The sequence below is a fragment of the Echeneis naucrates genome, chromosome 16 (assembly GCF_900963305.1).
Source record: "Echeneis naucrates chromosome 16, fEcheNa1.1, whole genome shotgun sequence".
Taxonomy (NCBI): Eukaryota; Metazoa; Chordata; class Actinopteri; order Carangiformes; family Echeneidae; genus Echeneis; species Echeneis naucrates.
In genome coordinates this window covers 6,223,205-6,236,520 of record NC_042526.1, presented here as the reverse complement: position 1 = coordinate 6,236,520, position 13,316 = coordinate 6,223,205, and the positions used below count along the sequence as shown (strand labels likewise).

Here is a 13,316-nt window from a genome sequence, read left to right as displayed (position 1 = left end):
TTGGCTAACATTTTCAGAATCTCTCACACACACTTTTCTTCTTCCCCCAGATGAAGGAAAGATGTCGGATGCTAATCAGATCTAATGAACGTGTGTGCTCCTGTTTGTTTGTCTTTCATCCTGCAGGATAGTCACAGCATTGTGTTCCTGTGTGATCTGCACATCCACTTCCCACTCAACATTTTGGAAAGCATCAGGAAGCACTGTGTTGAGGGACGCCTTGCCTTTGCCCCGATTGTCATGAGACTCAGCTGCGGAAGCTCACCGCAAGAGCCTGATGGTAACACAAATAAATGCACACATTACACACATGAATGCTCCTCTGTGAAACTGTGAATGATCACACACATGCAATTATATATTTGAGCTCATCACTCAAGCCCATTTCTCAGTAATAGACATCTTCCTTGATTTAATCCAGAAGACAAGCCTTTTCAATTTCCATCTATAATGAACAGGATCGCATCACAGGCACATATTTCCGTTGGCAAAAGACTCTCCTTTTAAAATAATTACAGTAAATCAGGTGGCATGAGACTTGTGGCTGTTGTAAATGTTATTTTTGTGCTCTCTACAGGTTACTGGGAAGTAAATGGCTTTGGCCTGTTTGGAATCTACAAGTCGGACTTTGATAAGATTGGCGGGATGAACACAGAGGAATTTAAAGACCGTTGGGGCGGAGAGGACTGGGAGCTGCTGGACAGGTAAACCCAGCATCAAGCCTAAACAATAACCCTGGCAACAGGTTTTTGTTGTGACTGTCAGAGACAGGCTAGGAATTTTGGGATTTTTGAAGCAAGGCCACACGTGTAGCAGATGAGAGTTAGAGTGCATGCCATGAAATCATTACCTTGGTGTTGATTCAATTAATTTTCGGCTTTTGAAATTGTAGTTGAACATTATAAAATAGAAGTGTGGGATCAGATTCATGTGTGTTCTGACTCTTTTGGCCTACCTCCGTCAAGCCCAGAATGGCAACAGTTAAACTTTCTATTATACATTTTTTTTTAAATGAAATGACACATTTTTCTGGTTCCCCTTGAGGTATTGTTTAATTTGCAGACTTTAGGGTATGGCACTGTGGGATTACTTCCTCCACAGAAAGAGAATGATGCTTGAAATAAGGTTTATCTGACTTTTTAAATCTTTTCTGCTTTAGAAGGCAGAAATCCCAGAAATACCTAATTTAAAAACTGGCCCTGAACTGACCCTTGAATTAAGATAATACTGTTGAAGACAGCCCCTGGTTACAGTTCTAAGATCGATTTCTGTGGTGTGTTGAGAAATCTTGCAAAGCATAGATTTAAATTTCTTTCAAATCGGGGTTTATTATGAATTAAAAAATCTTGCATGATTAACAAGGGTCTTGAATATTTTTCTTGCCTGCGGCAGACAATAACACCAGGTCCATCTTGTGGCCGCAGGGACACAGTCTGATAATCTGCTCATACAGTAATGTACAAATGTTGATTTTGGTAAAAGCGTCAATATATATATATTTTTTTTTTTTCCGCCCTCCATTTGCTTTCTGCTGCTAATCTGAGTTCCAAGAAAGACGGATTATAAAACAATGCAGAAATTCCCCACAGTCCTTCTGAGGACCTTCTGAGTGAAAGAGGCATAAAGTGACAAACAAAAAACATGACATGAGCCTTGTTTTCATTTCTCTCTTTATGCCGTACAAAGTGGTTGTTCTGCGTTTCTTTTGGGACATTAAGCATCTCTGTAGTTATGAATTCTTACAGTGAATTATGTGAATACTGCAGACCGTCTAAATGCTTTAATGGTTTTAACCTAGTGTTTCTCCCTCCCTCCCACACCAGGGTGTTGCAGAATGGTTTGGAGGTAGAGAGACTCCGTTTGAGAAACTTCTTTCACTACTATCACTCTAAACGTGGCATGTGGAATGCCCAAAACAAAAAAACTCCTAAGGGATAGTGCCCCCTGCTGGCCGGAGGATCTTAAAAGCCTACCTGCAGATCCACTGCACGTGAGGGAGAGACCCCCGGTAGCTCGCTCACTGCCTGAACTCTGCCCTTTTTTGTGAAACCAGGCTCCTTCCGGGGACGCCTATGTCTGCCAACGGCCCCTTCTTGTATGCTTGTCTGTTTGAGGAAAATGGAGTCCAAATGTGAACTATGGAAGTGATCTGTTCATGCAGACACACCTGAGTCATCACTTTGCCTCAATAACTGAACTACTGTACAGAGAGACAAGAGTTATTTTTGTGCTCCTTCTCTCTGCTCTTTTTCGACGCACTGTTTTCAGACAGACTGGAAAGCAGCTGTTTTCGTGCGTTTGTTTGTACGTGTGCGTGAGTATGTAATGTATATATAGTGTGTGTGTGGGTGTGTTGCCGCTTGTGTGTGCTTATGATGACAGGAAGCACCTTTTTCTAACATGGAGATGTGAAGACAACCTAAGATCTTTTTTTCTAACACGCTCTCACACGAGAGCCTTATAGAATGTGCGTCATGTTATTCCAATAGATTCAGACATGGTGGCGTAGCTCGAGTAGAAGAACTATGGTTTTGGTAAACAGTATTTCTAAATACATCAACTACTACCTGTTGAATATCATTAGCCAGTATGACCGAGGTGCTGACATTTTCCTGATGTTCTGATATTACGAATCAAATCAGAACAAGCCCTTTTCAAAACTGTTGTTGTCTCTTTCTGATTTATCTTGAATTTATTTTCAGTGTCTCACTAATCTATTTGTACATGTTGAAACATTATATAGGGCCCTGCTGCTGTTTGGTTATATCAGTTTTACATCCAGAGTACTGCTAGTTTCGGTTATGACTTGGTTCATTTTGTTTCATTCACTGAAATTTGTTCTGTTGTTAGGCCTTTGTATGGAGAGACTAATATTTTGGGGGGGCTGTTTTCTGATCCTAAACACTGAATTTGTGAACGGTTTACACTTTTACACTCTACTGAGGGTGTCCTCCTTTCCCTCATGATCTCGAACTTCAATGTACAACATAAAACTCTAACAGGAGGGGAGCTGAGGACTACACCAGATTTCTGACATTTTCTTTCAAGTCACACAATTGTTTTCAAGCATTTGCTGATCTGAGGGTTGTATTTCCTATTTTAAATTTGGGACATTAAAACGTAATCTCCCATATTACAATACAGAGACCGAGACAGATTAATGCTCAGCTATTATAAACATCAACGCTCTTCTTTTAAGCTTGTGGAAAGCTCCAGCAGAAGAGAGACCAGTTTGAGTATCAGACATGATTGGGCAAGGCATGGATGTCTCACAAATGTGTGCCTTTATCAGGGTTTGGCTGCAGGCAGTTTTTAAACTATCCTAATGACAGAAGAGGGCGGGGACAGACAGAAATACAATGTTATTTATCAGCAGGCTGTAAAGTCACAGAAAATTCAGATACACTGTAAAGAAAGATATATGGTTCTCTGAAGCTGATTAATTAAGTCTGTTTGTTATGTTACCTTAGAAGCAAAAGGGAGTGGTCAGTGCAAGCCGTGGGGGGGCATAGACAGAGTTGGTGCAAACGACTACTGAGAGGGAACGGGAGGTGCGATGGACACTCGCTGGCAGCTGCTGTCCAACGGGATCCCACCTGCTCCCATTAGTTTAGCTGGTGCCCCGGCTGCTAATGGCTCTGTTTATGCAACATGGTACTTATATTGACAGGGAACGGCTGCAGGGCTCAAGGCCGGACATATATATATATGGGTGAGAGCTAAGTATCTGTTATTGACTATATGATTGTCAAAAACGCCCTCGAAGACCCTCCCTTTGCCTCTACAGGGGAAAAAAAGGTCTATCCTGTACGTCATTCAACACTGACATGGGATTATTTAAGGAACAAAAGAAACGCATTAAAAATATAAGAATATATATAAGAAACATAAAAACAAAATATGGAATATACATTCCAAGGTAATTTCTGTGAAATTGTTTTGTAGAGAAAAAGTTTTAAGAATGTATTGTACTTTTATTTTGATTTGTTGAGTTTTTGCAAATAAAATTTTATGCTTACGTCCACATTGAGATTTAAATGTGTTTTGTTTTTGTTTGTTTTTTTTATTTTATTTTAGTTCATCCTAATGTTTGCACTGTCGACCAATGTGAACACGCCATTCCCCATCTGACCACATGATGGTACTGCACCTGCACAAAAACATGAACCCACACCGGACGAGCAGTTGAAAGTCATGACACTTCAAGTGATAAAGAGAAATATGTACTTGTTGCATAAATGGGGCGATTTACAGTAGAAGAAAAGGAACCAATATGAATGAGGGAAAATGAGTTGGAAATCCCACTCTCGCAAAGTGTCAGGGATCACTTCCTTTACGCAAACAATTCAACCATGTGTGACCACATTAGCAGCTCATTCTCATAAGATCATTTCTGTGCCATGAAAAAGGTTTTTCCCTCCCAACTTTGGCCTTTGTTAAGCTCAGTGAAACCCATAAAATTCATTGTAGAGCTAATAAAAACTGAATATGGCTTAAGAACTTCAGCTCTTCAGCTCTCTTTAAACGAATTGTGTTGTCAGCTTGAATAAGATTCTCAGCAATTGCTGAAAGCACATTTTACCAACATTTGAACTTGCTCCAATGCACTCAGCAACATCACTGTTACTGCCTTTGAGTGATATCATGTGAAAACCTCACTGTTTTTACTCTGAAGCTGACATCACTGCCCAGCAAGTCATTGCAAGTGAAATGGTCTATTATCGCATTCGCTGTGTTCTATGACCAGTGCTGAGAAAAAGCAAACAATAAGAAACACCATTTAAACCCTAGGAGGGCTGATGTGTTTTCAAATCACATTTAATCATGGTGTTCTGGATGAGGCAAGCACTAACCCCCCGTGATCTTTTCTACACCTCCGTGTGTGTCCTCTGAGGTCATGTGGAGTAAATTTGACTGACAGAGACAAACAGAGGAGGTTCACTGCATTAAAACGTTGACTTGTTTCAGTTCCCTTTACTGAGTGATTCATGGACTATAGTGCGCAATTGTGTAGATGTTTGACACGGTATTTCCACCTCTGGTTCATATACCAAAAAGTTCTAACTTAAAGGTCATGTAAGAAAACATTCAATTCGGTCAATTTCGCAATGTTTTGCAGTCTCACAGCAACAAGTGAAGTGACTTAAACCCATTATGTAATCTTATTGGATTTTGGAGACATGCCCCACCTGTCTGTGTGAGTGCAGAGTGACGAATAGCAAGTAGTCACTGGCCCTTTCCACAATGTTTGGTTTATTTTACCTGAGGCATATTACACCATCAAACCAGTAACAACAAATGGGACCACAATATGATCTAAACTGTGAAGTTTCATAAGAGGATTTGCTCTCACTTTGCTTTGAAAGCGTTTTGGTTTCATTGCCTCTGAACTGGCACTAACTGAGCACATAGTACAGGACTGAATGAAACTTACAAATGATATATTTGCTTTATTGTTTCTTATTGAAATAACAGAGAAATGCTCTTGTATACTTGTTTGTGTTTTCAATGTTTTGGTCAATGCAATCCCAAATTATTAGCTTTTAAAATGCACTTTTAGTGTTAAAACCCAAGCTTCAATAAATCCAAGCAAACACTACTCCACCCTTTGCTGAGGTCTTAGCAAGCACAATGTGTGTCATAAGCTGCAGGTGAGAGATGTTCGGGCAGTAGGCCAAGTCCGTCTGAGTAAACATGAGGAGATAACTCAGTCTGCTGGGATAGCAAAACAAGTTTTTAGCTCCAGCAAACTAATCAAAAACCAGATATCCAACAATCCCATGTAATGAATCTAATAATGGATGAATCAGTCTTCATCATGTAATACTTAAGCACAACAAAAAGAATATTGTAAAGACAAAAGTAGCCCCATGGTAATAATTATTAAAGTGACATGAAGTTGTGTAACGCTGTGAAATGACTTGATAGATCGATAAAAAGATAGATTGATTGATACTTTATTTATCTGCCAGCCTATTGCTCACATACATACATCATTCACACAACAAGGAAATGACACGCGGAGACGTAAAAACACAAATAAATAGTGGGGGGAAAAAAAAAGTTTGTCACGTTGTTAAAGGGTGAATGTACAGATTTATATAGGTCACGCTTGTTAAAGAGATTTCATTTCGTTTGGGGCAAAAGAAAAGTTTACAAAAGTTTACAGGCGAGTGTCGATTGGCTGCCGTAAAGCTGTCTTTCTCCTGATTGGTGGTCGGTCAGCTGCAGCCCCGCCCCCTCCCAGCTGTAGGCTCCGGTCTCCGGCAGGCTGCTCCCGCTGAGGCTCCGCGACGGAGAGCGACGAGCTGAGCACCGACCACTGTTTTGATTTTTTTTTTTTAAATTCCTCTCCAATCTACTGTTTTTATGACAAAAAGAAACATTCCCGTGGTTAATTCAATCAGGACTTTTTTTTTTTTTGCTGGATAAATGAACTCGGGCCAGGTTGTGTCCGGACAGCGGTGAGACATTTCTTCGTGTTTTGAGAGATATTGGATACTTCGGAGGAAAGTTTAAATCCCTGCGCCGCCCGGGACGGGACCGGACGGGACCGGCCCGGTTTAGTGGACAATAACACTATCAGCCGGTGTGTCCAGCAGGACTTTGTCTCTCTGTCCCGCTCTGAACTCCGTGAAGCAGCATGTTGTTTGACAAGTGTCGCTCTGTGTAACCAGTCTGTCCGGCTCGGCGGGGAGTTTCGACGGCTGCACCGGCGACTTCCAGGTAAAGCAGCCTTTTCTTTGCACCTCTGTTTAAAAAAAACAAAACAAAAACAAAAACAAAAACAAAGCAGTTGCAATACAATGGCTGGTCTGATCAACGTCCACATGAAAACACTGGAGGACCTGACGCTGGACTCCGGCTACGGGGCGGGCGACTCCTGCAAATCCCTCAGCCTGTCCTCCTCCAAGTCAAACTCCCAGGCCTTCTTGACGGCCCCCCACCGGGGCAACTGGTGGTACTACTCCGGCTCCATGAACAGCAGGAACAACAGCTGGGACACGGTCAATACCGTCCTGCCCGAAGACCCGGAGGACATCTTCTCCAAGTGCCCTCGTCTACCTGAGCTGGAAGAGTTCCCCTGGACCGAGGAGGAGGTGGCCAGGATACTGCGCAAAGTGGCCGAGAGCGGAGGCATCAAGGCCGGACCCGCACCTGTGTTCTCCGCGGAGGCCGTGAGGCGGCTGTCCGCTCTCCTCCGCCGGGCTCTGATCCGCATCTCCCGGGAGGCGCAGCGGCTCAGCGTCATGCACTGCCGCTGCACACGCTTCGAGGTGCAGAGCGCCATGAGGCTGGTGCTCAGCTGGGCTCTGGCCGACCACTGCGTCTCCGCCACGGTCAAAGCTATATCCATGTACAGCATGAGCGCCGGGGAGCTGCTGAGGAAGGGCAAGTCCGCCCGCTGCGGCCTCTCCTTCTCCGTGGGACGCTTCTTCCGCTGGATGGTGGACACCCGCATCTCCGTGCGCATCCACGAGTACGCGGCCATATGTCTGACCGCGTGCACGGAGGCACTGGTGGAGGAGATAGGAGCCCGGGTGCTGACAGCCGAGAGGGGTCACTCGGGGCCAGACTCGGGGTCAGGGCTCGGCCCGGTGAGCGCAGAGGCCCTGGAGGTGGTGGTGAACAATGACGCGGAGCTGTGGGGAGTCTTGCAGCACTACGAGCACCTGATCTGCGGGAAGAACGCCAGTGGTAAATATACTTTTGAAGTCCACTTCGGTGCTCCAAGAGCAACTAAATGTTTAGTACATTTTGTGTGTTGTAAGCTGTTTTTGCTGGGCAGAAATGGATGTCATAATTTACCCCAAAGTTTTTTTCTTTCCCACACTCGCACTTTTTTCCGGAGTGCTGGTCACCACCTTCCATTCCCTCATAGTTTGCATGTGTGGAAAAGGTGGCCTGCTGTTGGCTACAATACGTACTTTGTGCTTGAGCTTTTGATTGATTCGTTGCTAATTTCAGTTGTCAGAAAAGGAAAATAACAGTGCAGAAGGTGTCTGATATGGACAAAGAGAGCATTTTCTCTTGGACCAACCTCCAACATGAAGAAATGGCTGTTGGATTCTGTGTTGAACAGCCATTGCCATTAATTTTAACTATTTCACCCTCCCTCATCAGTCAGTCCTCGCATGTCACTCATGCTCTGCTGTTTCTAACTGTGCAGAGTCTTTACAGCCCAGGCAGGAGGCCTGTCTGTTGACACAGCTCACTGTTTACACTGACTTCACCTCCTTTCCTCCTGCTGTGTTGGCAGCACCCCTTTAAAATCCTCCCCTTCTTCCTTTTCCTCATCCTGCTATCCTCCTCTCTTCCTGCACAAATCCCTTTTCACCCACCACCATCTCATATCTTCCATCTCTTTCTCTTCCAGCTCCAGATGTGGATCTTGCTCCCGATCCACCCCCCCCCCCACCCCTGACCCCTTCCAATTCCATAATCAACTTTTTCTTTCAAACCGTAGTGGAATCGAAGCACTCTTTCCATGTCTGTTTTAGCAGCCCAGTGCTAAATTGATTCACGACCTTGCATTGGGACGATGTAACCAGCCTTTGTTTGTGGCTCCCTGGAGCAGAGCTCTTTACTGTAGCACAATAGCCTTTTGTTGTGTGATCGTGCAGCTTAGCCCAATGCAGAGTGGGTGAAAACAAATGCTGGGAAAAGCTGGGCACATGAACATACACATCCATGGACAGAGACTTTTACGCAGCATAGAGAAAGAGAGGGAGAAAGGAAATAAGTGGAGCCACCATCCCAGGGCTTCAATTAGAGGGCTCTCTATTGATTTCATGTTGAGATTCGGAAGCACCTTACTATGCAATCAAGGCCAGCATGTGAAGAAGAGGTTAATGCAAATGACTTTCTAAAGGTCTGAGATCAGTCAGCACTTAACACACCAATAATTGCATCCGTGCATGCATAGACTCTTTCCCTCATATTTCTTATTCTGTGCAGCACGCATCACAAAGTGCACGCCATTCAAGCCTGCAAGTGATGACGTGAGTGCAGAGCATTGCACTCCTTGGTTATCTGGACACAAGCTTGAATTGGAGCAATTTCATTGCAAAATAAGTTAAAGAGCAGCTTTTGTCCCAGTACTTCACCAGATGTCATTTGGTTGCTTTTTGACTGGCCTTTTGGTGAGTTCAGTCACTGGTTTTGAGAAAGACCAGTGTGTGTGTCTGTGTGCATGTGTAATAACAACAGACCATTATTCTGACCACCCTAGTTTTTTATAGGCCCAAAACTGGGCCGTGCAAGCCACATACCCCTCTACCACCTTACCACCTGACACCCCACACCCTGAACCTGGCTTTGAGCCCTAACGTGCCTTGTGCTGAAGTCTCGTTCCCACCACAACTCTCAGTTTATGTACAAAAGTGTATTTTATATATCTATTTTTCACTCTCAAATCAGTTACAGATTTCGAGGGTAGACTATTGATCATATACAGGGGCACAGTCTCATAAATACTATTCCCTCCCTCTTGATTTTGTTTCTTCGATTCTTTCCTTTTCTCAGGGGCTGGCCCACATCTGGAACTCTTTAAGTCAGAAATGACTTCTACGGCTCCAATAACAATTCTGAAAACTCCCTCCCTCCTGCCCTCTCTTGCTCACTCTCACTCTTGGCCCGTTCTCATTTTTTGCCATTGCGTTTATGTCCACTTCATCTTTATCTGTTTATTTTTTCTGGTCTACAGGGAGTGCATTAGAGGAACTCACTTGTGATGTGCCAGGATCTTATTCATTACTCCTGTGCATGCTCGTACGAGCACGTTCACATAAACCAAGTCCCTGAAACCTATTTAGTCAGGCTTGCATGTGTTCAAATGGCTCCACAGTACTGGTTGAACTCACTTCATAGTACCACTATACAGAAGAGTCCATTTGTCATTCATTTATCCTCACAAGGAAATAGCATGAGCAAGCTCTTCCTGGTATAATTTGTATTGATAATGCTGTGAGGGCATTTTAAAGTACAGAATAGTAGCTGTACTAATGGACAGTGAAAGTGGTTATGAAATCATTGATCTGTATGACTGGCACACAGATGTCCGTGAAAGAACATCTGTTAAAATGCAGCCCCATTTGAGGCTTATTGGGACTTATGAAATTTTCTCAAACTTTGTTATATCTCTGCTTATTTCCTGACAAACTTGTAGTCCAATAGCTAGGTATGCACACTAGGAAGTATTCATTGCTCGGTCATTGCTCTTTAATCATATCTTTCTTTTCAGTTGCTCCATTCAGTCTTTGCAGAGGCCAACAGTAAAAGTTTGTGTTTGCGAACAGCCACTTTAGGGGGTTTAATGTGAACGATGACTGTGTGAACCTGAAGCAGAGATTCTTTGAAAGGGAGCATTCATGCTCAGCAAAATTTACCTGGATAGATAAACTTTGATTTGGTCCAGTACTAACAAAAATAACAGTTCAGTTTTTCTGCTCCAGGTCTGTAAAGGTAGTAAAAAGGCTGTGAGTAATGGGTTGTGAGTGCACTGAGAGAACAGGGCATATGATTTGCTGCACAGTATTTCCCTAAATATGTATTTAGCCCAGAAAGAGGCGTGGGAATGGTGGGCCGAGAGATGCAGGGAGCGCGGCCCAGCACTGTGGTCACACAGATGGGGAAACCAGCACTCTGAAAATACACTCCCTGCTCCACAAATCTGGAGCAGGATCAAATACAGTTTTGGAAAACATATCAGGACATTATGGTGAAACAGACTCAAGTTCATGCTTGTGTGATGTGTGTGTGTTCGGCACGCAGCATATTTGCCCAGGCATTTAGACCGAGTCTGTATTTGGCCTTAATAACTGCACAGATGAATTTAGGTTAATCTTTTGACCAGTGTGTAGTTAAGACCTTAACTCATATAGCTTTAGTGGATAATACGGCTTGATCCGTTAAAAACACTACAATTTATGTTTGGGTTAGAGTGTTGTGTGAGTTACGTGCCACCTCAGGCTTCACACACACACACACACACACATACTGACGGTACATTTCACTGTTAGCACTGGCTTCTTGTCCAGTCCCAGCTGTGAAAACACTATCCCATTAGAGTGCTGGTGTGCACGTGTGTTTCAATGTACTCATCCGTGGACTCTTCAACATACTTGTGTGGGTATTGAGTATTTCCTGGAAAACTGTGAGTAATGCGTTTACTGATGACACCATAAATGGTTTGCCTGGTTGTTAACATGAATTTGGGATTTACGTTGATTTCACATCCTTCGACAAAGGGAATATTTATTATGAAATGAACTAATTAACAGTCAAAATACCAATCAAATAACCGTCCTAACAAGTATACTCTCTTGTGGGCAGCCTGTCTTTACTTGCACGTCTCCTCTTTGAAACTTCCCTGTGATTATTTTGGTCTCCAGCCACGCTCCTCCTTTTTCATTACAGCGACATGAGTAATGCTTCTTAACACTGTTTATAGTAAAGCACTGATAAGGAGGAGGCCAAGAAAGATGGGGATGGCCGATACTCAAGGGAGACATCAGAAAGGCAAACTAGAATGCATTTGTAGTCTTTCCTATCATATTCCTGTAGAGTAGTGTTTGGGTATTTAGTTTGTCCAAAGAGTGCAATTGAGTTAAGATTGCTTATTTGGCTTGTTTAAATTGGAAAATGCGCAGCCAATGTGTCACATGTATGACCACAGAGCCTTGGCTGTGGTTTTCAAGGGAATCTGTCCTACATGTTAGTTTGGGGTTGCAGCTGATGAGAGAAGCAGACAGCTTAGTGCTTTGTCTGGATGGTAGCAACGGTTTTATTGAAAGAACCACTATGCATCATATCATCCCAATGGGAAGTCTGGCTCAGAGGCAAGACTGCCACATGCACCTGTGTTCAAGCCTAAAATCTAAAAATATCAAAGTCAGAATGAAAGTTGTTCAAGTTGTTAAATTTAAATACAGAGCAAGTGGCCATAGCACTTTGAAAGATTTATCTGTATTAAGCTGTAAATGAGAAGTGCACTATATTGTGCAAAACCTGTGTACACCTTGGGCCTAGACAGGCTTTAAACTTTGCATGCTGTATTTGTGGAGGAGAAATTACTTTGATGATTTACAGATGAGGCCAACTTCTAAAGCGTTCAGTCGGGGTTGAGCAGATCTCTGTTTTTTAGGATGCTTGAAAGAAAGTACAGGAACAGGCCATCGGTACTCATGCTTCCTTGGATCATTTTGGCCTTGGTTGCCACAGGTTACCATTTTTGTCCATCTTGCCCACTTAATCAGTAACTATAGCAACACCAGCCAGAGAAAAAAAGAGGAAGGTTGGCAATCGGAATGATAATGACTCATTGCTGGTTTTAATAAGAGAGGCTGAGGTGCAAGAGAAAATGCTGTCTAACTTCACTTCCTACACAAAGTGAAGTGAGGCTTGAGGTGAAAGGATGGAGGATGTTAAGGTCTTAAGGCCCAAACCTAAGATTTAGATTCTGCTGCCTGTATTTCTGTTTCCTCACAGATGCATATTGCTGGAGGAGGAGGCAGGCCTGTCTGACCTTTTACATAACACTGGAGCAGGCATGACATCAAAATGGCTTGTGCAGCTTTGAAGTGCCATTAACTAACTAAAAAAAAAAAACCATCCTGTTGAGGTAGGAATTAAAAAAAAGGAAAGAAAGCTGTTAAGTAAATATACACCTGAATCCCATGTAGTAAAATAGGCAGATGAAATATAATATTCAGTAGATGGTAAACTGCAAATGTGTCTTAAAATAAAGAGGATACATACTTTCCACATACATACCCCAAATAAAATACGTCTGTTATTGCTTCCAAAAAAGGCATATCCATCTTATAGCTATGCCACCCTCTGTGCCAGTGATTTAACTTAGGAAATGGCTTGATTAGGTCCCATAACCTTTGGTTTACAAAGGAAAAGACACAGTGCTTCATTCACTCCTTTAATTAGCTTGTCTCTGTAAGAAGGGGGGAGATCAGCTCCCCTTTTGCCGTCAAACATTAGCCCAGACTTCACAAAGAGTAAACTTTGGGTAATTCTCTGATTTGTGTGTAAGGCCCCAAAAACCCCACTTAAATCATCAGTATTCCTCCTCCTCCTCATGCCCTTGAAAAATCAACGCCAACCATCACAGCTCTAATTGTTAATATGAATTAGCTGGCAGGCATCACTTCTGCTTCATGTGTGCTCCAGCAAATGTGAAGGCAGTTATTGCAGAGGATACAGAACAATTCTGTGGCTGAGTCGGTTGCAATATTTAATTACACGTACACAAATCAGATAGGCATATTGGGGGGAGCGGGCATAGATCGGCACCAAGGAGTGTG

The 13,316-nt window shown here is 43.0% G+C and overlaps 2 protein-coding genes across 4 annotated transcripts in view; both read left to right on the top strand.

The window, feature by feature from the left end:
* b4galnt4a (beta-1,4-N-acetyl-galactosaminyl transferase 4a) overlaps positions 1-3,931 on the top strand; it is a 115,933-nt gene extending 112,002 nt beyond the window's left edge. Inside the window, exons 18-20 of the mRNA XM_029522577.1 lie at positions 127-280; positions 578-704; positions 1,824-3,931. Of these exons, the coding sequence (XP_029378437.1) occupies positions 127-280; positions 578-704; positions 1,824-1,938 (396 nt within the window). The 3' untranslated portion in view covers positions 1,939-3,931. The remainder of the gene's footprint in view (positions 1-126; positions 281-577; positions 705-1,823) is intronic.
* Positions 3,932-6,276: 2,345 nt separating this feature from the next.
* abtb2b (ankyrin repeat and BTB (POZ) domain containing 2b) overlaps positions 6,277-13,316 on the top strand; it is a 40,056-nt gene continuing 33,016 nt past the window's right edge. The window contains exon 1 of one of the 3 annotated variants that reach the window (XM_029522625.1): positions 6,277-7,698. In XM_029522625.1, coding sequence (XP_029378485.1) covers positions 6,807-7,698 — 892 coding nt within the window. In that variant the 5' untranslated portion in view covers positions 6,277-6,806. The remainder of the gene's footprint in view (positions 7,699-13,316) is intronic. The other 2 variants (XM_029522626.1, XM_029522624.1) reach the window with 2 other exon arrangements.